Source organism: Zonotrichia leucophrys, chromosome 1, assembly GCF_028769735.1.
Source record: "Zonotrichia leucophrys gambelii isolate GWCS_2022_RI chromosome 1, RI_Zleu_2.0, whole genome shotgun sequence".
In the NCBI taxonomy this organism is placed as follows: Eukaryota; Metazoa; Chordata; class Aves; order Passeriformes; family Passerellidae; genus Zonotrichia; species Zonotrichia leucophrys.
Window position 1 is genome coordinate 72487468 of NC_088169.1, and position 25243 is coordinate 72512710.

The 25243-nt window shown below is 39.8% G+C and overlaps 3 protein-coding genes across 9 annotated transcripts in view; 2 read left to right on the forward strand and 1 right to left on the reverse strand.

Moving 5' to 3' along the window:
- The window catches only part of ZDHHC20 (zinc finger DHHC-type palmitoyltransferase 20), a 45863-nt gene extending 39495 nt beyond the window's left edge, over positions 1 to 6368 (forward strand). For 2 of the 3 annotated variants that reach the window (XM_064717508.1, XM_064717491.1), the window contains exons 10-13: positions 831 to 920; positions 2030 to 2130; positions 2524 to 2601; positions 4751 to 4887. In XM_064717508.1, coding sequence (XP_064573578.1) covers positions 831 to 920; positions 2030 to 2130; positions 2524 to 2561 — 229 coding nt within the window. In that variant the 3' untranslated portion in view covers positions 2562 to 2601; positions 4751 to 4887. Of the gene's footprint in view, positions 1 to 830; positions 921 to 2029; positions 2131 to 2523; positions 2602 to 4750 lie in introns of all 3 variants that reach the window. The other variant, XM_064717500.1, reaches the window with a different exon arrangement.
- Positions 6369 to 10953: 4585 nt separating this feature from the next.
- MRPL57 (mitochondrial ribosomal protein L57) lies at positions 10954 to 12447 on the reverse strand. Of its 2 annotated transcripts, none has more exons than XM_064717536.1 (2): positions 12309 to 12447; positions 10954 to 11423 (listed from the first exon to the last, which is right to left on the reverse strand). In XM_064717536.1, the coding sequence occupies exon 2, from the start codon at positions 11416 to 11418 to the stop codon at positions 11107 to 11109; it is 312 nt and encodes a 103-aa protein (XP_064573606.1). In that variant the 5' UTR covers positions 11419 to 11423; positions 12309 to 12447; the 3' UTR covers positions 10954 to 11106. The 2 variants fall into 2 exon arrangements, with proteins under 2 accessions (XP_064573606.1, XP_064573599.1); XM_064717529.1 differs by having other exon boundaries at positions 12261 to 12393.
- An 84-nt stretch (positions 12448 to 12531) lies between these two features.
- On the forward strand, positions 12532 to 23474 carry SKA3 (spindle and kinetochore associated complex subunit 3). Of its 4 annotated transcripts, none has more exons than XM_064717478.1 (9): positions 12532 to 12765; positions 14333 to 14397; positions 15273 to 15438; positions 17350 to 17773; positions 19430 to 19533; positions 20260 to 20447; positions 20653 to 20865; positions 21013 to 21131; positions 21983 to 22150. In XM_064717478.1, exons 1-9 carry the CDS (start codon positions 12663 to 12665, stop codon positions 22014 to 22016), a joined length of 1416 nt encoding a protein of 471 aa, XP_064573548.1. In that variant the 5' UTR covers positions 12532 to 12662; the 3' UTR covers positions 22017 to 22150. The 4 variants fall into 4 exon arrangements, with proteins under 4 accessions (XP_064573548.1, XP_064573539.1, XP_064573530.1 ...); XM_064717469.1 differs by having other exon boundaries at positions 12534 to 12765; positions 20263 to 20447; positions 20650 to 20865; XM_064717460.1 differs by having other exon boundaries at positions 12535 to 12765; positions 17353 to 17773; positions 20650 to 20865.
- The last annotated feature ends 1769 nt before the right edge of the window (positions 23475 to 25243 follow it).

Below are 25243 nucleotides of genomic sequence, written 5' to 3' on the forward strand. Positions count from 1 at the left end.
ACACTTTAGGATTCAAAACCCATCTAAGAAATTGCATGTAAATAAGAAACAGGAGTGGAAAAATCTGATATGATTAAAAATGCTGGAATTAAAATGTCAGCTGAGCCAGCATTAGGGAGTTGCAGACAAGCCTTATGAAGCAAGGCTGATGTGCTGTACGCTCCAACCACTACCAGATTTCAGCAGAATGGAGTGGAAACTGTGTTTCAACACTGCTCTTGGGGGTCTGTGTATCAGATAAAAATGTTGCTGAACCTGTTTGTGAAGCTGAGGTCTTGGTATCAAACTGCAGAGGTTATACCAGCAGCTTGACTCAGGTGTTTGCTCAACTACCATGTGATTCAAGACGGAAGCTCCACGGTAGATGGCTAGATTTCTTTTGCTACCACATTTTATCCTGATAAACTTTAAAATAAGGCTTAGCTAATTTCAAAATTATGAGTGAAGGGGAAAGTATGGCCACCAGAATGTTATTTATTATACAGCTTCTGAGGTTGTAAATACCAGAGAGTCTTGCTATGTGTACATGCTGGTTTGGGGGAAAATTAGGGCTACAGTCTACTGAAATACATCTGTGTTTCTGAAATCCACACACTTGTGCTTGTGCACAGCAATCCATACTCAGTGATAGAGTGGGAATCAATTGAGCTCCAAAATTTAATTAACTGATCTTCTAATTTAGTGGTACAACTGCCTTGCTAAAGTCCAGAGTTCAGCACTGTCCTCAGCTAATTGATTTGACCCTGTAGCCTTTGCCTCTTCCTTTGGTCCTTGTTCAGTTCACTTAAGTCAGCTACCAACAGTGATTTGAGTCTTTGTTTCTCATTTAGTTTGGGAGATGGATGTACTTTCCCAACTCGTTTGGTGATTATGGATCCAGAACAACTTGCAGTCTCGAGCCAAAATGAACCTGCCAAAAGGTAGCTACAGCACTTAAATACTGATTTTGTACTGTTTCATAGTTATCTAGAGAAAAAAATATTGTTTTATAGTTAGTTTTTGAATTCTTTATGCTTCTTGTCACTTCAGAGTAAGTTTGTAAGTCTTCAGTGAAGGACAGGATAGACTAAGACTGAAAACCTGACTATGTCTCGGTTTGTCGTAACATAAGGCTCTAAGGAAGAAGTAATAAAGAAAGTAAGGGAGCTTACTGGCTCTTAGCAACAATCAAAAAAGTCCTTGGGAAGAATGAATAATTGTCCATGGGGGAAAAAATGCTTATTTGCTTGGTTTGGGGTTTTTTTTTTTTTTTCTGAAGGACAAGGTATTATTTGTATTTCGTCTCCTCAAGCATGCTTAAGCAAGTAATGCTGAGACATTTTGCAAGAGAAGTAGATCTCTCATGCTGGGATTTTTAGCTCATTACTTTTTATCCCTCTCAAATTTGCATGTTTTGTATCTTCAGTGTATTTTCAAAGTGACAAGAGTCTCTGTGTGCAGTTTCTGTTTACATTTGCCACCTCAGAAGTCTTCTACATAGTTTAATGAATTTGTAAGCTGAAGGTTGTTGCCAACAGCAGTAACCTGAGTTACCAGACATTAGAGGATTCAAAGGCAATACAGAAAGGAAGTTACTTCCAGTGCAACATAACCTGTGGAATTTACACAAGAACAGGACCCTTGTGCAAACAGCAAAGTATCCTTTTACATTCAGAAGATTGTTCAGAAGGCGGCCCTGGCATTTGCATGGGATAAAATAGCATTTGGCTGTGCTTCCAGATGGAACTGCATAGTTTTTCTTTTTAGCTGTGTGGCAGTGTTATTGTCAGGGTGCCATTTCTTGTGTCTCAATCTGTGGGTTTTTTCCATTAGAAGTGAGTGGCCTGTGTCAGGTAGGGGTTTATTTTAGACTAATGACTGGAACAAGCCTGCAGAGGAATTAGGGCTGGGGGCAGGCAGCCATTTCCAGTTGGCACTGTAGGGTTTTTTCTTATTAACTTTGCTTTTAAATAACTTCACTCTTCTAGGAATGTCTGAAGCTGCTACTACTGGTATTACAGAATTCTTGTTGACTTTGCTTACTTTTCAGCTCTGTCACCACTCGACCACTCAGTGAATCACAAAATCGGTTGCTGTCTGGTGATTGTCAGTGGGTGGAAACTGGCCCTGAAGAGGAAAATGTGAAATCAGGTAGTGGTTTTGTTTGTGGTTCACTTTTCCTTTTTTTTTTTTTTTTTTTTTTTAATTTTTGACACCTAGAAAGTCCTTAGGAATTGGCTGGAGTGATATAGAAGAAACTGTGTTCCATGGAATAGAGTCAGGATGTTTAGAATTAAGGCTAACTTGCATCTCATGTTCTGCTCCAATATTATTTGTGTTATGGTAGTGGATGGTATATGGATAAATAATTCCACTTTTGCACTTCAGTTCTGAGATTTGGGATCTATTATGTTTGGTAAGGGGGAGGAAAATATTTTTGTAAAAGTAGGCACAACATAGTCAATGTGCTTTCTGGTTTGAAATCTTTGCTATTTGTTATGCAGATCTGCAAAAACACATAATTGAGATTCTCTCACATTCTAGGTGCAAAAAAGCATATTATAGTTTCATTGGAAAGTTGATCTCAGCTAATTACTAACCAACCATCTCAATGAGAAACAGGTAAGACTAACATAATTGATTGCTGTACATGTATGAATAAAATTGACATCTCAAAGTCAAAAATTAACTAGTCACGGAATGCAGAGGAGTCCTCTGATGTTGGATGGGTAATAACAAAGTATAAACAAAATTCAGAGTGGCTGTTGAGAAGACAAGAATGGCAGTAATGCTGTAGTGCAGGAAACATGGGTTGGCTAGGCCTGGGATGAGTCAGACTAATCCTGTAATTTAGATTAAAGTGGGTAGTGCTGGATTTGTTACCTGACCAGGGAAAAGAATCTGATGCTAAATGCAATTCTGAGATGAAACACTGTCTTGAGGAAGATCTCCTTAAATGGCTTTTTCTTAGTCATATATTGGTGGGCCATGTTCTGCTCTTTAGGAAGCTGCATGTGCCTGAGGAAGGAAGATCAGTAAGTGAATACAGGTCTCTGCATACAGACTGCTCTGTCACATTTGGAATTGACAGTGATCTTCTGGAGTGTTTCCTGCATTCAAGTGCTCTGTATGCACTTTGCATATAGGAAATACAGCACCTTCTGGTGCATATATGAAAGTTCTTTTGGTGTATTTCCAATGACTAAATTAGACTTCATTTATGTTGGCTTTCTACTGTGGTGAGCTTATAAGTTACCATTAAGTTTTTCTGTCTGGAAGACAAACAAATCTTATTTGGTCAACTAACAGCTGTAAAAGCTATAGCTGAGTCATTACTGCCTCTTTTTTTTTTTCTTTTTTGGTTGTTGTGGTTTTTGTGGTGAGGGTGATGTTTTTGCAAGTAATTCACATTTTTATCAGAAATAAAACACTACATTTGAATTTGGTAAGCTCAGTAATTTTAGGATTACTTTTGTTTCCTTTCCTTTTATTTTTTTAAGGAGCCTTCTGACCTAAAATTATAGTTTTTGGAGGGAGTTGGTTTGTTTTTAAGGAAAAAAAAAATCTTTCTAAAAGGCCTTTGTGGGTGATGGTGTGATGCTTGGCCTCATGTTGGTCAGAGTGCTCAGTGTAAACTCATACAAAACCAAGATTAGACTAGTTAGTTAGAACTTCTGAAAAACCTACTCAACCATGAGAACTCACCAATGGTAAGTTTCCCCTTTCCAACTTTTCCTAATGTTATATAAATGTGCTAAAGAATATCCCAAGCAAGGGGTTCCTTTCAGCCTCCAGCTATATAAAACCTAATCTGATCTAAATAGGTCACGAAGGCTTTTCTGTTCTTCATGGAGCAGAATAGAAGTTTCTGAGAGCAGCTCATCCCAGCAGCCTTTGATAGGGTATTACAGAAAGGTCCTAATCTTTCTTTCCACTGACCTAGAGAGGGAGCATGGATGACTGTTTTAAGCTAGACATTTAATTGGTAATAGTTTGAGATTAATTTCTTTGCTATCCTCCCTCTCTTCCTAAAATGAGGCCAGATTTAATAAAGGAAGAATTTGTACTTTGTGTTATATTTGCCCAACCTACACTAGTTTTAAAAATTGTATAAATAAAAGTGCATAATTGCACCCAATGCAAAAGCATTTGAGTATGTGTTACCTTAAATTAACTCAGTAACACAGTGTTTGAACCATTCTGAGTTCAGTGGGATTTGATCACAGTTTAGGCCAAAATGGTTCATTCCAGTCCTGCATTTCTAAGCAACTACACAGTAGCTGTGAGATCCAGGATCTGTTCAATGCACTTCCATAAATCCCTGTAACAAGCCAATAGTTGTATTTTGGAATTTTGGGCCCATAACACACAGGAGAAGCAAAGTCATGGCTGATTCTGGTGTACAGAGCTTGATTTGCAGAAGAAGGCCAGTCCCTCAGCTTCACCTAGGCAAATACCATTTGTGTCCTCACATCTATCAAATTAATTCAAAAATTGAATTGCCAGTCAGAGATCCAGAATACTTCAGATGCAGATCAGTGGTGATGGATTGATGTTCTTAGCACTGATAAACTTCCAAAGCATAAGAAGTATGAAATAAAAACCCACACCCTCCCAGAAGGCTATTTCTGAGCTACAGTTGCCTTAACTACTTGCCTTAATCAGAAGTCTGTAAATCATATTACCCAGGTGCATTTGTGTAATGCACTATGATTTGTTTGTTCAAAGCTAATTGGATAATTCTATTAATTACCTTTTTTTGTTTCACTAGGTTTCTGCAACCCATTTTGAGCTTGAATATTACTTAATTTTGTTTGGAAGAAGTTGAGCAGGAAAAAATGGAACATGAACATTTTAGGAAGAGATAAGAAATTCAAGTTTCTGCACAGTACAATGGATTCTTGTAAGCACTATTGCAGACCAGGGAAGTTAAGACAGATGCCTTAAGATTCTTAATGTGCATTTATGCAACACTGAATTACATACTGCTACCAAAGGGCCAGATCCAGAAGTGCCCTGCTTGGATGCACAAGGTCCAGAGTGGGAACTATGCATTTCTTTTATGCTGCAGTGGTGGGGGTAAATTGCAGAGACTCTTACCTCCTCACGGGCAAACTTCATACCTTAGGCACTGCAGAAGTCACTTCCATAGCAGGTCTCCAGAGCACAGAAGGAAAGAAAAAAGGAAAAGGAAGAAAAAAAAAAGTCAGCCTAGAGCATGGTCAGCAAGTCTGAAGTGGGAGTATACATAGTTCAGATGCCAGATGTTGGGGAAGGGACTGGATGATGTCTTCTCCTCTCTTCCTATTAACCAGTCTACCCCATGATCACAGCTCTCCAAGTCTTTTGGGACTGAGGTTTCCTTCTACTAGCTGTGCTTTGGAGCTAGGCAATGCCAACAACATAAAAGCCTTTAACTTGGGTGTTGCTTTTTTGCTATAGGATTGAGCTTCCTCATCATTTTAACTTGATTTATTTAACTATACCAAGGACAGAGCTCAAAGAAGAAAACTTGGGTTTTAGTTGAAAAAAAGATGGATTATTACTTTCCAACAATTGTCAGTCAGCATACAAGGAAAAGACAGTCCAAAAAGAAATTAACAGTTCTTACATTTTCTGTTACTGTTTGCTGTGTTCTGTGTAAGGCAGCAACAAAATGGTCAAGTACCCCTGAGAAAAATCATATTGCAGTTGTGTGTTTCTAGAGACAGAACCAGCAGAGTACTGCTTTTTCCATGGGTTTATAAATACTGTTTTATACTTTTGTTTTATCTTTTTAATAAAGGCACAAGGTTTTATTGGTTCTAAAGTACAAATATCAGGTACTTAAGATTAGTGTTAGATCATAGATCTGTGTTAGCACACTGAAAAATTGCATCCTTTAGTCTCCCACTTCCAAGTCCAGTTTAAGTGATGCTGAAATTGCTAAAGACTGATGGCTTTGTGCAGCAATGTACCTGCTTACAAAAGGCAAAATGTGTTTCCTGTGTGAGAAATCAAGTCCATCCCATTCTTGGCTCAAGACCTACAGCAAACAACATGGGGTTTTTTTTCCTCACTTCTCTACAGAGAAGACTGCTAACTCATCTTTGGGTGGTATTGGAATTTTGCACCTGGAAAAAGTGGCAAATACTATTTTTCTGTCTGTAAGATTTCTGATGTTCCGCTGCTGCTGATTACAAAGAGACATGAGCCCTTTTGATACAGACTGAAGGTAGTAGTTAAATTGATGATCTAGTCCAAAAAAACCTGTTTGGTTTGTCTCCCAGACTGATTGCTACTTGAGTTAAATATGTTAATGATGGAAATACTAAGGTATCAAGTATACTGTAAGGTTTAAAATAAGTATTTTTTGTCTTTGGATATAATAAATTTTTCTTAAATATTAATCTTCTGGAACAAGAACTCTTTGAGAACTTATGATTTCACTGTTGGATATTCTTGAGACAGAAACATTGGTCCAAACTTGCATGTTTTATAAAAGTTGCAGAATGTTTCTTCAAACTTTGTACAAGAAATTTTGCATTTGCTAATTCCAAAACTTACAAAAGCATTTGCTACACTCTGATCTGAAAGGTTTTGCTTTTTCTTCTCAAATGTTAAGTGAGAAGTGCCCATCTTAACATAAGCTCTCAGCAGTATTGCACCAGCCAGATTTCTTGGGGAAGATAACAGAGAAGGAAGACTGCATGTTCAAATGGCTTGTTCTGAACACCAAAATTTGCAGCCCCAAACACTGGTGGAACTGTCTTGGCTTTTACTGCATCCATGTATTATAGCTGAAATAATACATCCATGCACAGGCATCATCTAGCAGAAGTATAAGCAAAATGTATGTCAGAATCCTAAGTATCACTAAACTCGGCAATATGGTCTTTGCTGCCCCCACCTGCTCCCCAAAGTGCATCATATGCCCCTGCCATGAATGTATGTATCCTGTAATCCAACATCAGGACAACTTGTTTGATTTCTTTAGTCAGGATAGTGAATCTACAGGAAAAACTGCAAGTAAACAGACTGTGCTATCTCCATGTGCATTTTCTAGCAAGTGCTGCTCTTCTGAAACCACTTCTTTGTATATCTGGACATTTTTGTGGCTTTTCATGAAGAACTGACAATTCTAAGTATTTATGCAGATCACAGGAATATTTTGTCCCAGATTTTTCCTCATATTTGAGGTAAGAAAAGGAGAGCAGTGGGTTTAGGATGATCCTGAGGCCAGAGTTACTGTTGGTATAAAAGCAGGTATTACTGAAAGTCACTTTCACAAATACAAAGTGTAGTAAAATGATTAAAAGATGATTCTCCCGCATTCACCACCCCAACCCCTTTTGGTTTCTTTGCCTGGGGAGCTGGGGACTAAGAGAAACCCCAGACTGATTTAAAGGAATTAAGTTCTCTAAGGGAATTGTACTGCTGAACTCTAAGGGCATGCCAGCCAGTAGAATAGAGGGGTTAGGTTTTCCTGGCAGGCCTGGCCTTTGGGGGAAGTATCATGGCTAAGACAGCCAGGATAACATCCTCTGCCTTTGGATTCTGTCCTGAGTGCTCCCTAGGCTGGGCTGTGCTGTGCCAGAAGTCCATGAGGGAGCAGGGTGATTCTTTGGCTGCTGGGCTGCAAGCAGCCATACGTGTGTCCCTGCTAGCAGAGGCAAGGGCTGCAGGAAGGGGGTACTTTTGGCCCATGCTCAGGAGATCAGAAGGGGGATGGATCCTGAGAAAATAACTGTTTAGGGTGTTGGGCTGTATTGTAAATGTTGGTTTTGTGCTTTAGCCCACTCTGTGTCAGGGAGTCTTGAAAATACCTAGGTTGCCATTAAAAATGCAGCCCTTAAGCTTTTAGATTCATTAAAGTAATGACTACTACAAGCAATACGTAGTAGTTATTGTAGGATAGTTGACATTGGCTGTGATTAGAAACTGCTTTCTTGTTTCTCTCTGCTTTTCTCTTTAAAAAAAAATCTACATACACTCAAATTTTTTTTTAAATGGCTTTAAATTCACAGTGTGAAAACAGAAGCCTGATGCAGGGGAGGATTTCATTTTTCTGAAATGTCTTGAAAAAACCTGTCCCTGTGAATATGAGGCAGGAAAATCCACAAATAGAAATTACTTAAAGCTACACAATACTTGTTTTTTTCTGACTGTTATTTACTCACAGAGTGTGCAACACACACATCATTGCTGTGCCTACCAAAGGCGTATTATGGGAGGAAGGCAGGAAGAGGAGTATTAATTGATTTGACATTAATTGACTTCCTACAGTATTGAGGCTGTATTGATATAAATCAGATGTGATTAAAAACCTCCATTTTAAATAATCTGAGGGTTACTTTAGAGGAAGCTTGGGTACTTCTATTTTTAGTGATTTAAGTAGAAATCATGGTAATATTTTTGTTAAAGCTGCCTCTTAAGTGTGGAATTTGCAAGTACCAAGTTACTCTTGGTATGCTGTTCTTACAAACTGGTCCTGTTCTCCAGAGTGCTGAATATTCACAGTTTTCAGGTACTGTTTCTTTCCTTTGGTCTTGTGTGGTTCTTCTTTATTAATTATAAATCATTTTTTTGGGTTGGGATGAATTTCAATACCACTGAGGATGCAGACAAAGACTTCATGATCTAACTGGAGTATGGTCCAGTTGTAGCTAAGCAGAGCCCCAAGAGGAGGAAAACTGCAGTGTTTGCAGCAGTATTAATGTCTGGCAGATTTACCAAGATGCGATGGCTACGACACAGATTGAGCAAATCTGCCTGGATCTGGTGCACTGACTGACCAGATTTTTATTTAAAAGTTAAATAATGACAAAACCACAACAGCTTTGAGTTTCATAGTGTATGTTCTCCAAGGACACCCTCTAAAATTGTCCTTGGGGGGATTTGGGTGTGCATTTAGAGAGGTTCCAAAGAGCAGTTACTTTTAGCTCACAAACATGTCTTTTCACAGTACCTAAAAAACAGCAATGTGTGCAGCTTCAGAGGCTCTTCTATCCCTAAGTGGCACCAAAGAGAGCAGCTGCACATGAAGGGATTTAGTACTGAACACATTTGTTACACTCATTTCTATCAATTTATTTTGTATATAGAGCTTTTTATACACATTTTTCTTAATTATGTAACTTGTGAAACGTCATGAAACTACAAGTAGTTTGTTTTAATGCAGATTAAAACTGGTGTTTGGCCATTTGTTTTCTGAAGCCATTACTTGAATTTGTTTCCATGAGGTAGTGAAGTCTGATAATGTTTACAGGATCACTTGCTTTGGTTTTGGGAGCTTTCCCCATCTTTCTTCCTACCCCCTGTCCTAAGAAACAGAGCTCATGCTCAGCAGTCAAGCAGATGTGTCAGAGATGACGAATTTGGATTACTTTGTCACCAAAGCATTGGGAGTGACATGCTGATTCCCTTCCATTTACACTGCTTAGCTGACAACTTAAAGATGCTTAGCATGGTCCTCTGTGATTCCTCCTGTTCCTTATCCTGTTATCAGCTTTATTGTGGGAAACTTCAATCTTCCTGAATGATGATTTACAATCATGAAGCTATCCCAGAGAGAGGCAGCATTCCTCCTGTTAAGTCTGTTTCATTTTTTACTTAGATGAATGAAACATCCCTCTTATCTCTGCATTCTTTTTGTATTTGTCAGCAAGGGTCATCAACATTTGCACTAATCACAATGTCCCAGCTATTCTACTTCCACAAAGTTATTTTTAATTGTGCTGCCTAAACTTGGAATGAGCTGTATTTAAGTTTGGGACAACGTGTAAAAGATACCCGTAACAATGATGCACTTATTATATTTTTTTGTATGTTACAGATAGGACTCATCCTATGCACAGAGAAAACGTTGCCATTTATAGTTTAATACTTGAAGTAACTTTTTGAAACGGGCTTTTATAAATTAATAAATACAAAATTACATTGCTTTGCCTGGAAGTTCCTTCATGTTTTAATTGTATTTGCAATTTCCCCATATGTATACTTTTCCATAAAGTTCTCTTAAGCCATTTATAACCAATGGAAGTGCATTCAAGATTTTGTACATCAGTGTTCAGACCTGTTCATACTTCTCTGAAGTATAATTCATGTTTAATAAAAAAGTACCATTTTAAGCCTCTTTTCCAAAGTGATATGAATGGACTTGGCACTTGAATTCATCAGTGAATGCAACATCAGCTTAATAAAAGTATGTGAAAGAATCTGAAAATTGCTCAGCTGTAGCATCTGTGTTATTAGATCACCGAGAAGAACTACCTACCGGGGAAACACTGCACCATTGCTCTGGTTTTTACACTCCAGCTGCAACAAACCTAAGATTACACTCACTCCTGACAGATCTTCCAGGTCACTGGGTCTTGTGGGGAAATAAAAACCTGACTTGTGGCTAAATCTTACTCCTCCACGACACTAAGCCTGACTTAGAAGTCAACTGCTCAAACAGGAATCAGCCTGTTTATTTTAGATCAGGAACAATCTGTGTAAGAGAGCTGTAACACCCAAGCTGACACTGACTGACATGACAATGACACTGGCATTAAGTTCAGCAATTCTTTCCAGAAAGTTTTTTTAAAAATGGAACATTTTATAACATTCCATGAATTCCAGCCTCAACCCTCTGTCTCTGCAGTTCTAGTTCCCCTTGGTCCTTGCATACCTGATGGCAAGTGTCTCAGTCGTGTCTCAAGTACCTGGTGGACACAGAACAATCCCTGAGGAAGGGAGAGTGACCAGCCCAAGCCACGTGGCTGGTACCGGCAGCACCCTCTCAACACAGCAGGAGTGTTCTCCAGGCTTTCAGAAGGCAATCACTGAAGCTATCTAGGTTATAGACAGCTGAAGCTAAACTAGGTTATCTGTAAATCACCACCACTGCACCTGGTAACTTGCTGTTTAAGCCCTGAAGAACAGAGGGTGAGCAGATGATAGACAGGCACACAGAGAACTTCTCTAACAAAGCAATAATAATAAAACATAGGCTGTTCCAGAGGACTATTTTTAATGTAGTATTTGTACACCACAGCAACATCTTATTTGTCACCCATGCTAATTACAGTGAAATACCATAACAGGTATGAGAGCAGATCCCAGGGTAGTGCACAACATGTGCCAAATATAAATATGCTGTGTCACTCAACATGTCCACTTCTTTGTCACATTTAAGTGGTTTAAATGATCACTGATGTATCTGTGCTCAGGAAACTTGGCTTGTTTCAGGCTTTTGAAAGCTTCCCACTTGGCACGTCTCTCTTCCGTGTTGTGTTTGTATTCCTGTTCCTGTGTCAGGTAAGGTTGGCTGAGCCAATATTCATTCTCTGCTTCAATTTCCAACCTTCGGATCATTGCTTGCTTCATGGAAATGGTAACCTGTCTTGGTCGCCTGTACTTGCCAATCCACTGTTTTCCAGGAATTCTCTTCCGCAGCAATACTGTTGTTAAGAACATTTTGCCTTAAAACATAAACAGAAATATAAAATACTCATTACATTAGGGAGAAAAATACAACTCTGACAAGAAAGATTAAAAGCTCTGCACTCACTCCACTGCCTTTTAGCTGGCTGGTTTGAAGGTTCAGGCTCAGAGCCTGGTAACCATCACAAACAGCAGGCAGCACAAGGCCAAATACACTGGAAACTTCAGAAGCAGAAAAGGGGAATTAACATCTATGTAACTTAAGAATTTATTCAGTTATTTTTACACTGCAGTTAAAGCATACCCTCCATACATTATTTAAGAAAAACCCAGTCACAGATACTCAAGAGTGAAAGATTCACTTTGCTCATGTCTTCTTCAAATAGCTGTCAAAACAGAGTATTTCCAGCTCTGTCTTTTCGATCCAAATCTGGCCTTTCCTCAGCATGAGGTTTTGGACTACAGTCTCTCCGTAAGCTTATTAGTACGTAATGACCTAGTCTCGTATCCTGACCGAGGGAAATCTGTATCCTGAATTAGACCAAGTGTCGTAAGCGGAAAGCACCAACAGACCCTGCCACAGCACGCTGGGTGTAAGGGGCAGGAAAAGCCGAATGACGTTCAAACTTTACACAAATGCTCTTTGTTAAGCTGTTCATAAGTCCCACACCCGCTAATGCCCACGTTTCACGCTACACGGGATTTCATCAGCTCTAGGGAATCACAGAACACGCGGAGTTGGAAGGGACCCACAACGATGATCGAGTCCAACCGGCCCTGCCCACGACATCCCCAGGACCCACACCATGTATCTCGGAGCTGTCCAAACCCTCCATGAACCCTGTCAGCCGTGACCAAGTCAATCACCCACGCACCTCTAGCACGGCACAAACCAGCGCTGCCGCTAACTGAAGCCAACCCACCCCGTTCCCACGGTGCAGCTCCACGCCGGAGTCCCACTCTCTGGCCGGGTTTGAAGCGAAGCTGCGGGGATCCGTGCGGGCACGGCTGCCCGAGTCCCCAGCTCCCCTCCCGGCCTCACGCACCGGGAAGCCCCGGCAGCGGCGGCCCCGCGGAGGAGCCAAGATGGCGGCGGGCGGGGAGCGCGGCTCTCGCGAGAGGCGGCGGCGGCGGGCGGGGAGCAGCGGCGCCAATGGGGCTCGCGCTGGCGGCAGTTTGAAGCCCCTCAGCGGCGCGCGCGGCCTGGTCCGGTTCGGTTTCGCTCGGGGCCGCCCCGGTCTCTCTTTCCCCGCGCTCCGCTTCCCCTGCCCGCAGCTATGGACGTGATCGGGGACTTCTTCGGCAAGCTGCGGGAGCTGGCCGTCACGGTGGAGAAGGAGGTGAAGCAGCTGGAGCGGGCCATGCGCCGGGAGGACGCCGGTAAGAGCAGCCCGCGCGCTGAGGGGTTCCCAGCCACTCCTCCTTGCGGGATTTGCGCTCCCGCCTGCCACTGCCCCCCCGGCTCCTCTGGGAGCGCCTGCCGTGGGCCCGGAGGTCAGACTGGGAATTGCTCGGCTGGGAATTGTTTGGGCTCCTCCTGGTCTCGTTGTCTCGCTGATCTCCTTTGTGGGTGTGTGGCTGCGTTTTTTCATCACGGAGAAAACCAGGAGGAATGGGATGAAATGGGAGTCATTGTTCTTGCTTCTCCTTCTTTTCGTGGATCGATATAGGAAAACGTTTGCCGGGCGTGTTCTCTGTCTCGACAGATAGCTCAGGCTTCTAATTGTGTTTATCTCTGTGCTATGTCTTGTCATGTAGCAGGTGCCCTCTTTGACACTATTTGCGTTAGCCTTGGTTTCAGTGAAAAAAAGTAATGTCTGCTGCGTTGTGTAAGTGAGCAATGCATCTGCCCACGTGCAAATACAATGGAAGAATTCCATTTTCTGCTGAGATTTGTTTTTCCACTGGTCTCTATATCACTTTTTTTCCGATTTCATCCAACCTCTTTAGGGATAAAATTTTAATACAAGTAATTCTTGACAGCCCGGGGACCCACTTGCTCTATCAGTATCTGTTACATACAGTGTTAGCTTCAACATTAAGGTGAAAGCCTGGGCAGTTTCTCTGTGGAGTTTAACATGTTGTACAAAGAGCAGTTTTTTGCTGTGTGAAGTGCCTGACGGGAACTAGTTCTCTTTGGTTTTGTCTGTATTGACTCTCTCTAGGTTATGAGTCCAACATCTCTAATATTATAGAAGCACAGAATGGTTTGAGTTGGGATGAACCTTAAAGATCACCTAATTCTAGCCCCCTGCCATGGGCAGGGACACCTTCTACTAGACCAAGTTGCTCAGAGCCCCATCCAGCCTGAGCTTGGACACTTCCAGAGATGGGGCATCCACAGCTTCTCTGGGCAACCTGTTCCAGAGCATCATCGTTCTCATAGCAAAGAACTTCTCCTAATATCTAATCTAAATCTTCTCTCTCTTAGTTTGAATCCATTCCCCCTTGTCCTGTCACTACATGCCTTTGTAAAAAGAGTCCTTCTCTTTGTTGTGAGCTCCCTTCAGGTACTGTAAGGCTGCAATTAGCTCATCCTGAAGAAGCCTCTCTTTCAGGCTGAACAATCCCAATTCTCTCAGCCTTTCCTTGCATCTGATCATCCCAGTGTCCCTCCTCTGTACCAACTCCAGCAGGTCCCTGTCCTCCCTGTGCTGGGCCCCAGAGCTGGTGCAGCCCTGCAGGTGGGCTCTGAGCAGAGCAGAGGGGCAGAATCCCCTCCCTGGCCCTGCTGCCCACCACTGGATGCAGCCCAGGCCACGTTTGGCTCTCTGGGCTGTTGGAGCGCACTGACAGCTCATGGCCATTCACAGCTCAGTGTCAGTGAGTGCACATGACAGCTCATCTGCTAGTGCAGGAAATTGCCATGTAGAATGTTACTTTCATGCTAAAACACTAAGGCACCTCTTTTACTTTCTAAACTCTTTTATGTGAACATTCATCTCAGACTATGAAGATGAATCTCTGCTCACAGTCCTGCATGACCTCCAAGGTGAAATCAACACTCAGAAGGTAACAACTTGCTTCCTTCTTGAGAAATTACATGTGTGTGCATGTTCCATAAACTTATGGTTCTGTTTTGGTCATTAAGCCACAATTCAGCTTTGTTAGTCAGTAGCTATAACCCTTATATTTACTCACATCTAAGTCCCCATAATGGCCATGAATATTGGGTAATGCCCAAAAACTTGTGAGTGACCCAAAGAAGGTTTAGCAATGTTTCTTAGTTTGCAGTCACTGCTGTCACTCAGGTAAGCAGAGAACAAAGGTTACAAGGAAGTTGGAGCAGTGCCAAGGTATGAGGAGAATGATTCAGGAACAGCAGCTCCCAACAAAAGAGAAGCTTGCTTGTTTTCCATGACCAGCCTTTAGAATAAAATCAATCTTCACAGAAGTTTCAGTACCTTCAGCCATTCAGGTAAACTTGTGAATAATGGTGTCTATTTCTTATACAGAAGTAGAAAAAATGGGTTATAGAAATGAGCAATATAGAAATAATTGAGTGATATAAAAGTAAGATTTACCCTCTGCTCTGCACTTATTCTTTGTATATATGGAGTAAGAGTCCAGACTAATTGCTGTTACCTCATATTTTTCTGGAGTAAAAGCATATAATTCCTTGGCAAGGTTACCAGTAAGCAGTTACCACACTGTGAACTGTCATCACAGTTACTTTTATAAGATTCCATACACTTGGGCTCTATATATTCCTGGTGTTCTGTAGGTATATATACCTGATGGTTTTCAGGTATAGAAAAGACCTAAATTTGCTGCTCATCTTCATCTGAATTGCAGTTGAATACTTACTCCCAAAATGCTTCATGTGTACACTACCATGTGATGATTTGAAAACCAGCATTTCTTTGTTTCCCTCTCTGTCCCCAAAGCAAGATGTTAGTGCCAGTCTTGCTAAGATTTGCTCTGAAAAAAAAGCAGTTCATGAATTTATGAAGGCAAGTGAACTCTTGATGCAAAGAAATGCAGCAGATCTTGGAAAAATAAGAGAGCTGTTCCAGAAATATGGCTACAAACCACATGTCAAAGACTCTACAGGTAATGTTTTTTGTCAATACAGTATGTGAAGAAAAGTATCATTTTTATAAAATGTTTCTCTTTAGCTATGTGTATATTTCTATTAATTAGGAAATCAAGTACACCCATGTTATTTGCTTTATAATAATAGCCAGATGGTAGATTTTGTTGTGATTGGTGCTGTGAGAATAAACCAAAACACAAACACTTGGAATTAGATCTTCTGGCATGCCTTTAGGTTAGTGTATGTCGGATTTTGGGTTTTTTTCAGTAATAATTATATTCAGAAAACAGGTTAGCAAGCATGTTTTGATAACCCAGAGACTTCTGCTGCTTCAGCTTCTCATGCATGAGGAACTATTGTAGATGCACCTCAGCTGGTTTGTATTCACATGTGATGGTTTCATTACTTAAGTCACCCTAGAGAAAATCTGAAAGTGCCTGTTTCACAGCACAAATGGGACAAGAATGCTCAGGAATTAGGTGGCATGTGACAAGCAGTAGCACCTTGATCATTGGAGGGGAAGGAGGTCCTTAATCCAGTCAGCAAATGCACATAGAACCGTCTGAAAAATCCAGATGTGCCAAATGAGTTCAAGTACTACACCTGTCAACACTGCTCATACCCCTTTTGGTACCAAGGGCCCAATCAGGCTTCAGAAAGCTTTTGACATGGTCTGAACTTGCTCTGAGCATTATCCAGTCATTACACAAAACAAAATTATGGTTGCGAACCATATTGATGTCCAAGTTAAGTTCCTATAGCTGTTTTACGCAGATAGGGCAGAAAGCTCTGATTTTTTTATAGTGCCTTTCTTCCTATACTCTTAGCCTTTAAAGAAATCTCCAAACAGAGCTGCAGGTTAAATTATTTTTCAAGTTGTATTTTTAAGCTAAGTGTATCTGAACAGATAATACCACTGCACACCAGAAGGTATATTACTTTAAATAGCCTCCCTCCCCCTGCCCACCTCTCAGAATCAATTAAGTTGGAAAAGACCTCTGAATCATCAAGTTCAACCTGTGGCTGAACACCACCAAGCCAAGCAGACCACAGCCATGAATGCCATGTCCAGTCCTTCCTTAAACACCTCCAGGGACAGTGACTCCACCACCTCCCTGGGAAGTCATTCCAACGTCTAATTACCCTTTCTGTGAAAAAATTCTTGCTAATGTCCAACCTAAATCTTCCCTGCTGCAGCTTAAGACTGTGTCTTCTGGTCCCATCACTTGTTGCCTGGCTGAAGAGGCTGACCCCACCTGGCTGCACCCTCCTGTCAGGCAGCTGCAGAGAGTGCTGAGGGCCCCCTGAGCCTCCTTTTCTCCAGGCTGAGCACCCCCAGCTCCCTCAGCTGCCCCTCACAGCACTTGTGCTCCAGACCCTTCACCATATTCATTGTCCTTTACTTACTACATCATGCAGAAATTGACAGACACTACTATTTGGTTACACTAGTATTTGGGTGTACTACCAATACTATTTGGGGTGTTTTGCTTTAGCTAACTCCAAAAATGTACAAACTATGCATTAACATATTTTTGCAGTGAACTATCATTACTGAAAAAGCTGTCCCCTTTCACAAATTTTTAGTTACTGCTTCATAACCTTCCCTCAATACTGTTTTTCTGAAGAATGAGCATTTTAGTACTGTATGCAGCCTTTGCTCTTTCCCCAAAAACCTTTTCATCTCCATGCAGGGAGTAAAATACATTTATGTAAAAATCTTTGAATTTCATTTTCCCTGAAAATAATATTTACCAATAGAGTGAAACTCAGTAAATGTGTGACTTATAGCTTAGCCATATGAGTGTAGCTTCAGGTTCAGTACTTTAAAGTGAAAGAAGGAATCTATTTTAAGTAAAAACAATTGAATACTGGGGAAGTGTCACAATTTCTGACATAATTTTTTTCTCATTTCTTTTCTTAAAAAGAAGAGGATGATGAAGCTAAGAGTGAATCGGCAATGTGTGCCCAGAATAAATCTGATGCAGAAAAAGCAAATGCTGTGCCTCAGCTCTGTGCTCCTGCAGAGGAGGCGGCGCTGCCCAAAGACGCGCTGCGCGTCCCGCAGCTCTCGGACTTCGGGCTCTCGCAGTACGCCTTCCCCCGGCCCTGGGGCGCCCTGAGGGCACAGCACAGCTCCAGTGCACGCCAGCCAAAGGCCCAGAGTGACACTCCACTGAGAGTGCCAACGCCTCAGGCCTTGCCCAAAACACCCAAATGTAAGCTGAAGATGGATGACTACGAGTGTGTGACACCGAAGCTTGAGCACTTTGGCATTAGTGAACATACCATGTGCATGAATGAAGATTATACCATGTCACTTATTCAGAAAACTTCTCAGGCTATCAAAAAGTAAGTTGCTGGAATTCAGATTATTTCTCTACTGAATCTTCTGTATTTTCTTCTTGCTGTACTAATTTCTTGCTCCTATTGTCCTTCTTTTGTCTTGAGGTGGGTGATTGTTATCTCTCAGCTGCTGGGTCCTGTGTCATTGAACTCCCTACACATCTTTTCATGTACCCATTGCAGTGCCAGATGCTGACATGCAGTACATCTGCTGTGCTCCTTGCCTTGACTGCACCATAAGAATCTTCTGTACACAATGCATTTACAAAGAGAAACATACAATGTGATCTGTTTTCCTTAACCAAAGGTTTGAGCCTGGGCTTTCTGCCATAGATACTACACAGCCACTGTAAAGGTTGCAGAAGCTTTATTAATATAAACAGAAAACAGTTTGTAAAGCATTCAGTAAATTTTTAGAAGCACTGTATTGTCTTCAACATAAGCCCCACCTTACAGTTTGTTCCTTTTGCTCCAGTCTTCTGTTGAAAAGATTTCTCTAGATTTTCACTTTTCTAATTATAAAGGAAAATAACTGCTGCAGTGAGGTCATGCACATAGTTAACAGATCATGTTTTTATAGTTAGTATTAGCAATATGATCCATTTTAAATTTACCTAAATATTTGATATTTGGAGAAATTGTTTTTGAAAACAAGGATCATGTGCACGAAAACCACTTTAAAAGTTCTACTGGTTCTACTCATTGTAAAAACTAAAAATCATATCATTTCAACTACCTCTATGACTTCAAAGACAAAACTGACTTGAAAAGTTACTTTTTTATTTAACCCAAAGTTTTAGAGGTGTTCATCTAAGTAAAATATACAGCCTATACTGTTTATTGGGGTTGTGGGGTTGTTTTGCAGCTTAGACATTCTGTAGAGAAGATCTAAATCTGGTTATGATAGTTAAGATTACTTTTTAAACATTTAAAATAACTTTCTTTAAAGACACAGATTTGTATGTAGGTTAGGTAAGTTTCCACTTTTTCCCTAGTATTCTCTTAACTGTATATGCCATTTTTTCACTAGAAAATCTTGGATATGAAAAAAAAAATTTTTAAATTTCTGTCCCCAGTGTTATGGGATCGATATTAAATAGCTTGTCACTTTGAAATCACTAAATTTTATTTTAAAATAATTTTGGGATCTCTCCTTATAAATAGTTATGTAATTACTAAAATTATTTGAAAGCTCTATAGTATTTGATTAAGATAAACACTTTTATTTAAAATTAAAAATTCAATTTAAAATCTTTTCCTGTTCACAAGACCCTTATTAGTTTAAAAGCAGAAAAGATTTCCTCTTGTTCTATATAATTTCATAGTCAACAGGCAATTCAAAATAAAACCCCTAACACAGAATTGATCATCTGTGGCATCTGTTGTACCCTGGACATCTGGTTTAGGTTTGGTTTTTTCTTAATGCCTTAGACTGAAACCCTCAGTATATTTGATCATTTGTGGCTGGACTGAACATTTGCATACCACAAATTGCAATAGAATCACACATGAAAAAATCTGTAAAAAATTCATATTTGAGAAAACTGATTTTTTTACTTGCTTATTCATAAATGGGTACTAGAAAAGTGACTAGGTTGGCAATATTCCTTTAATTGTGACTTCTTCTTAATACTTGAGAGCTAATTGGAGATTTGTTTTCAGGTTTGCTAAAAGAGGAGATGATAATGGAGGGAATTTGCCAGAAATGACCATCAAGGAAATCATGGTTACTCCTTCATCAAAATCAAGTAAGAGAGCAGAGAATGGTAAGTAAAAAATCTGTTAAATTAATATACATACGCATTTTTACAGAATGCATGTGCAAGTGTATTGTAAACACATTGGTTAACTTTAATTGTTTTTCTGGTTAAATATGTTTAATTCAAGGCAGGTTATTGTGTGAGTAATAATGTCCCAAAAATGTTGGTGGCTTCTATGGGAAAGTTTCTTACTTCCTATAAATTGTTTCTCATTCTTGTACTCCTATCCAATTATAACTACCCAGAGGAATTTATAATTTTGTAACTGCAGCTTATCCATGTTTGAAATAAAAATACTATTTTGCCAACTTAGCTTTTTTTTTCCTGAGAATACCTATTGGATCTGTTTAAAGACAGGAAAGAAAGGGGCTAGCAAGACAGTAATTTAAGACTGTCAAAATTAATGCTAAAACTTCTTTGAGAGGAGAAATAGGTAATTTTAAAAATCTTGAGACCAACATGGTGACAATTGGGTAAATGAGAAGGTAAAGCAATGCTGATTTAAGTTGGCCTTTTTCAGTTATATTCTGTAGTAGGACTAGAATTACTACTTTGCATTACCTGCCTTTAAGGAATACTGTAATTTGGATGAATCAAGCAAAATATCAACTAAAAGGATACACATGTTTTATGTTTTAGAAAATGAAACTGGAACTGGTAGTAATTATAAATATGTGTGTGTGTGTGTGTGTGTACGTAAAATTTTTAATTTTATTTCGCTCACCTTGATAGCAGCAGCTGACTGGATGTCTACTCCTATGGTATTTGTGTTCTGTACTCCTGATGTGAAGGACTCTTCCAAAACAAATAATACAGTATTATCAAGCTCACCAGAGACCAAGGAACTGCCTCTTCCCAGTCATGCAGCAACACCACAGTGTCCAGATTTTCAAACAAGATGGCTAAAAGCAGAGGCTAAGGTAGTAAATAGCAGTTAGGTACATTTTCACACACTTTGCCATAAGCAGATTTTAAAATGTCATTTTGGTATTCTTTTCCAATACTGTTTTTTCTTATGTCACTATCAAAGTTCTTTCTAATAGTAATTATGTAAGAACATTTACCAAATACTTTACCTAACAAAAGTAAATTAACTGAAGGTGTTTAATACTTCTTTTGCAGCAGCAGGTAACACCAGGCGCAAAGCTTGAGTCAGTGACAAAGAATGATGCAAAAGATGCACCATACAAAGAAGAAAGAATTCCTTTTGCTGCAAGCTCTCATGAGTACCTTAAACATACTGAGGACCCTTCCCCTCCCAAACTGGAACACTATGACCATTTACTCAATACTCCTCCACCTCCAGAAATAACAAGGATACCAGATAATGTTCTAAAGGTTAGCTAATATGCTTTTTTTCCCTAACAAATTTTAATATCAAAATACTAGAATTAAAAGGGCCTAGTTCTATCTATAGATAGAACTAGTTCATCTGGTTTGAGTTCTTAGGTAATTCTTTTTATTCCTGTTTAATGTTTCCTATAGATGCTTTCCCAATATAATCATAAGGGAGACTCTTCTAAAGCCAAGGAAATGGAGATCAAGGCAGGAAATACTACAAGATATGAAAGTGGTTCCAGGGATTACAGCAACAAAGAGAACAGGTATGATTACACTTCACAAATTTGGTTAAGTAATTTAATTTGTAGGAGGTACAGAGGCACTAAAGCACTTAGAAATTCACATAGTTGCTTGTTATTTGACTATCAAAACAGCTCTTGTTTCTCTGACTAAATAACTGGGGTATTGGCATGGTATATAACTGCCAATATTATATTGGCAGTTATTATATTAATATTAGTTAATTATTAATATTAGTTAAATATTATAGCTGGTGGTGTGTTTGGATCCTCCCAAATAAAAAAAAAAGGCAGATTTTTACTGTAGGTTTATCTGTAGGAATACTTTGCTTTGTGGCAACAAAAGTTTACCCAGTGAATTCTTTCTGGGTAAACTTAGGCAATAAAACAAAAGAATTTGGTGAAAAGTATCTAAGTGAGAATTGATTTCAAACTTGTTTCGGTAAAGGCAAAATACTTGAAATGAAAAGCTACAATATGTATGAGTAATCTTAGAACAACTGAGTTGCAGTTTTATAAAGAACACCATCAGTTTGAATATAAGGAAGTTTTTATCACAACTTTATCAAAGCGTACATATTCCTGATTCAATGTAATATAATGCTTGTTGATTATCTGTTAAAATTAGAGTCTGTAAAGATTATTTAAATAGGAGGTACAAGGCACATGTAAGGAACAACAACCCAGAGTGACACTGATAGAAGTTGATATCTTAGTATACTTGGGAGTTGGAATCAATCTGAGTAATCTCACTTTAGATGACCCTTCATTTTTTGTTGTCAAGACAAAAAAGACACGTTTTCAATATTTCCGTCTTCTGCTAATTCAAAATATGATTTAAATAAGCTCATGAACATGTCTGGGTATATTTTTAGAGGATATCGTGGAGTTTTCAAGACAAACATCTGAAATGAAACTGAAGACCATGTTGAAACTTTCACATTCATGGATCTTATCACCAAATCATAACACGTTCAAAAAGCAAAAGGAAACACTGGTGGGAAGAAAGAGCCATACCAAGAACCGGCTTTTTTAATGGAGAACAATTATTTATCCGTGATGTGGATGTACTTGTTTGAACTAACAGCTTGTGCTTAATACTCTATTGACATTATTGGCAAAATGAGGGGTTGTAAATATATTGCACTTCAAAGAGGAATGGAGATCCATGTACAAGGTGGTGCTTCAGTTGTTTGTTGTATAGGTTATAGAGTGCAGCTAGATTGTAATAAAAGGAAAGTCCAGTATATTGCTTTCAAAAGTGGATATCTCTGGATATCACTGTTCCAGTGACTCTGCATCCTTTCAGGGCTGAAGTCTGGTGCTTCAACAGTATTTGATATCTTCAACAGAAACAAGTAAATTTGTTTTGTATTGGAAGAGTAATTCCTGCTTTACTGTTTAAAGCAGTTCTGTGCTTTTAGTCCTTTCTGCACTGCTAGGATGTATCTGACACATCCCTGCACCAGACTGACTGTTACCACTCTGGCAGACAGGCATTTCCCATGCAGCTTCTTTCTTTATGCATCAACATAGTATCAGGTGCTATGCATCTGGTTTCTTTGTAGCTCTGGAAGGTGACTCCGGCTCTACTGTGAATCCTTTGAAATGTGCAATTGTTACTGGTTATGTGTACCTTCAGCTGCTTGGAAGAATTTGGTGGCAGGCCTGTAGGCGATTGCCTCCTCTCCTGCTGCTGCCATGTGTATTCTCTTCAGTGCTGGTGTCATTTCTAAATGTGCACATCTAACCCAGCTGACCAAGCTGAAGTTCTCAGAGCTGTTTGGAACTCTTTTGGTAGTCATAGGAATTAGGATTTTTTTTCTACCAGCACTTTTATTGTTTTCCACCAGAAAACCCAGCTCCATATCCTTATTTGGAGCCAGTTTGCTGTTTCCAGTGTCAGCTGTTCCTCTAAGTGACTCCAGGACTGTTCTTACTATTTGTCTTCCATTTGATGACTGAAATTCTGTCATTTATGTGAGGGCAAACATGCAACACATGAGAAGGGAGAGACTGTCGCAGGAGATGGGGATACGTGGATGTTTTTCTGAACTCAGCTCCACATTTTTTTTAAGTCTTCAAGATATGCAAACGTCTAGAGAAGCCCACAAGTATTTCTTTATTTGTTTAGACTTGTCCTGGTTAAAACTTAACAAGTAAAGGTGCCTTTTCCTTGCTATTACAGTCATTTTCCAGGATAAGTGTACATCAAATTAATGGGAGACAGTGATTTTCTACTAGTTCTAACCTGAGCACCCTGTCATTGAAAATGCTAGTTTCTGTTTAAAATTATGTATATATTAATGTGTCGGTCTGTGAGCTTAATTAACACTTTTGGATACTAAATAAATCTGTCTCAAATGCTTGGTGTCTGCTGTAAGAACACTTATTTGTTCTACCCATCCTCCTCCAAGAGTGACGGCCACACCTGCTTCCAGCTTTTTCATAGATTAAAAACCAGTGGGGTAAATGCTGGTCCTGGAATTTCATGGCTTTGGAAAGGTACAAAGCATTCTTGCTGCAGAGCAAGTGGGTTTCAACCAGACAGATTTACCAGCACTGAAGAGGAGGGATTTCACAGCCTGCAGGCTCTTTCTTGCCCTGCAGCAAGCCAGATAGCCTTTTAACATGAAATGGAACAAGCAGCTCTACTACAGACCTTGCTGTATTCCCCCTGCCTTCACCTAATGAAATTCACAAAAGGGCTTAGAGAAGTCTTTTCCCTAAACTTGAGAACAACTCAGCACTCCACTGTGCTTTCCTTTCCTCCGCTAGGGAAGTGTGGAGCTGTACCCTGCAGTGCTGGGTTTCTCACTGCAAGGCACTTGCATAATTTTGCTTGCCTATTAAAACTTTCTGCTACACATTATTAACTAATAATTATCTTCAATATAACAATTGAAGTCTTAGAGTCTTCTGGTCTACTCAAGCTGTTGTGACATGATACAGGGATGAGACTTTTTGGAATCAAGAAATGAAGTTGTATGCATCAGTTTTGTATTTCTTGCCTTCAGTATTACTCCAATACATGTAATATTGTTGTTTGTATTTGTATTCTTTTTTATAGGCAAAGCATAGCTCTGAGATAGATAAAATCATGGCAGCAAAACAAAAACTAATTTTAGTTTTTTGTACTTCACCTTTGAAACTCTTTTAGGTTTCAGGATGTCCTAAACAGTAGTTTGAGTAATGGGAAATGACAGCAGTGAAAGTGTAAGCACTGGAACAGGCTGTTTAGAGAGGCAGTGGAGTCTCCTTCTGTGGAAACAGTGAAAACCCACCTGGATGCAATCCTGCTGTAGCATGGGGAGTGGGACAGGTGGGTGTGTGGCTGTCTGATATACTGGAACAACCACGGATGCAGCCATGGGGCTGGAGGAGGGTAAAACTGCTCTTAGGCCAGTGTTGCTGCTGGAGAAAGGCTCATCCAGCTGCACTGTGAAGTAAACAACCTGTCAAAGTGGGAATGACGCAAAATAAATTTTACGAGTTGGTTTGTTGTGGGGTGAATATCTTTACCAGCATTGGCCTGTAAGGTTGGATAAACAGTAGCTATGTAAGTAGCAAACAGAGTGGGTCTGTGAGAGACAGCCATCACCTGAAACAAGCAAAGTTGCCAGAGTACAGTTTTGTATTGTGCTTTATTTAGTTTAACTGGGGGCTGCTTCCACTAGAGGCTGTTTCACCATTCCCTTGCACAGAATTTAGGGGTTGTACGGTTTTACAATAGATTTCTTCATTTCCCAAGACACAGAAAGGCTAATTATTTTTGTCTTCTCATCTTGTTTGTCCTTAGCAACAGTAATCTCAACCTCAGCTTTTGCCTTTTGCCCATGTGAGTGCTGGATTAGATGTAAGGGAAGGGTGAGAAGGGAGATCACATCTAGCAGTACCTGCTCGCAGAAAAGATTGAACCCAGAACAAAATTGCTCTTCAGTATTCAAAAACATCTGAGAAGTAACAAAAAAAAAAATCATAGCCTTTTCCTTCATTTGCTCTAGTTCTTAATATTTTTTCTTTTTCTTTTTTTAAAGTATATCAAATGTGTCAGCTAACAGAAGCTTCTCCCCCTAATCCCATTTGTTGTGAAAGGAGCATCTCAACTGTTCTGCCCAGGAGCCCCTTAATAAGGT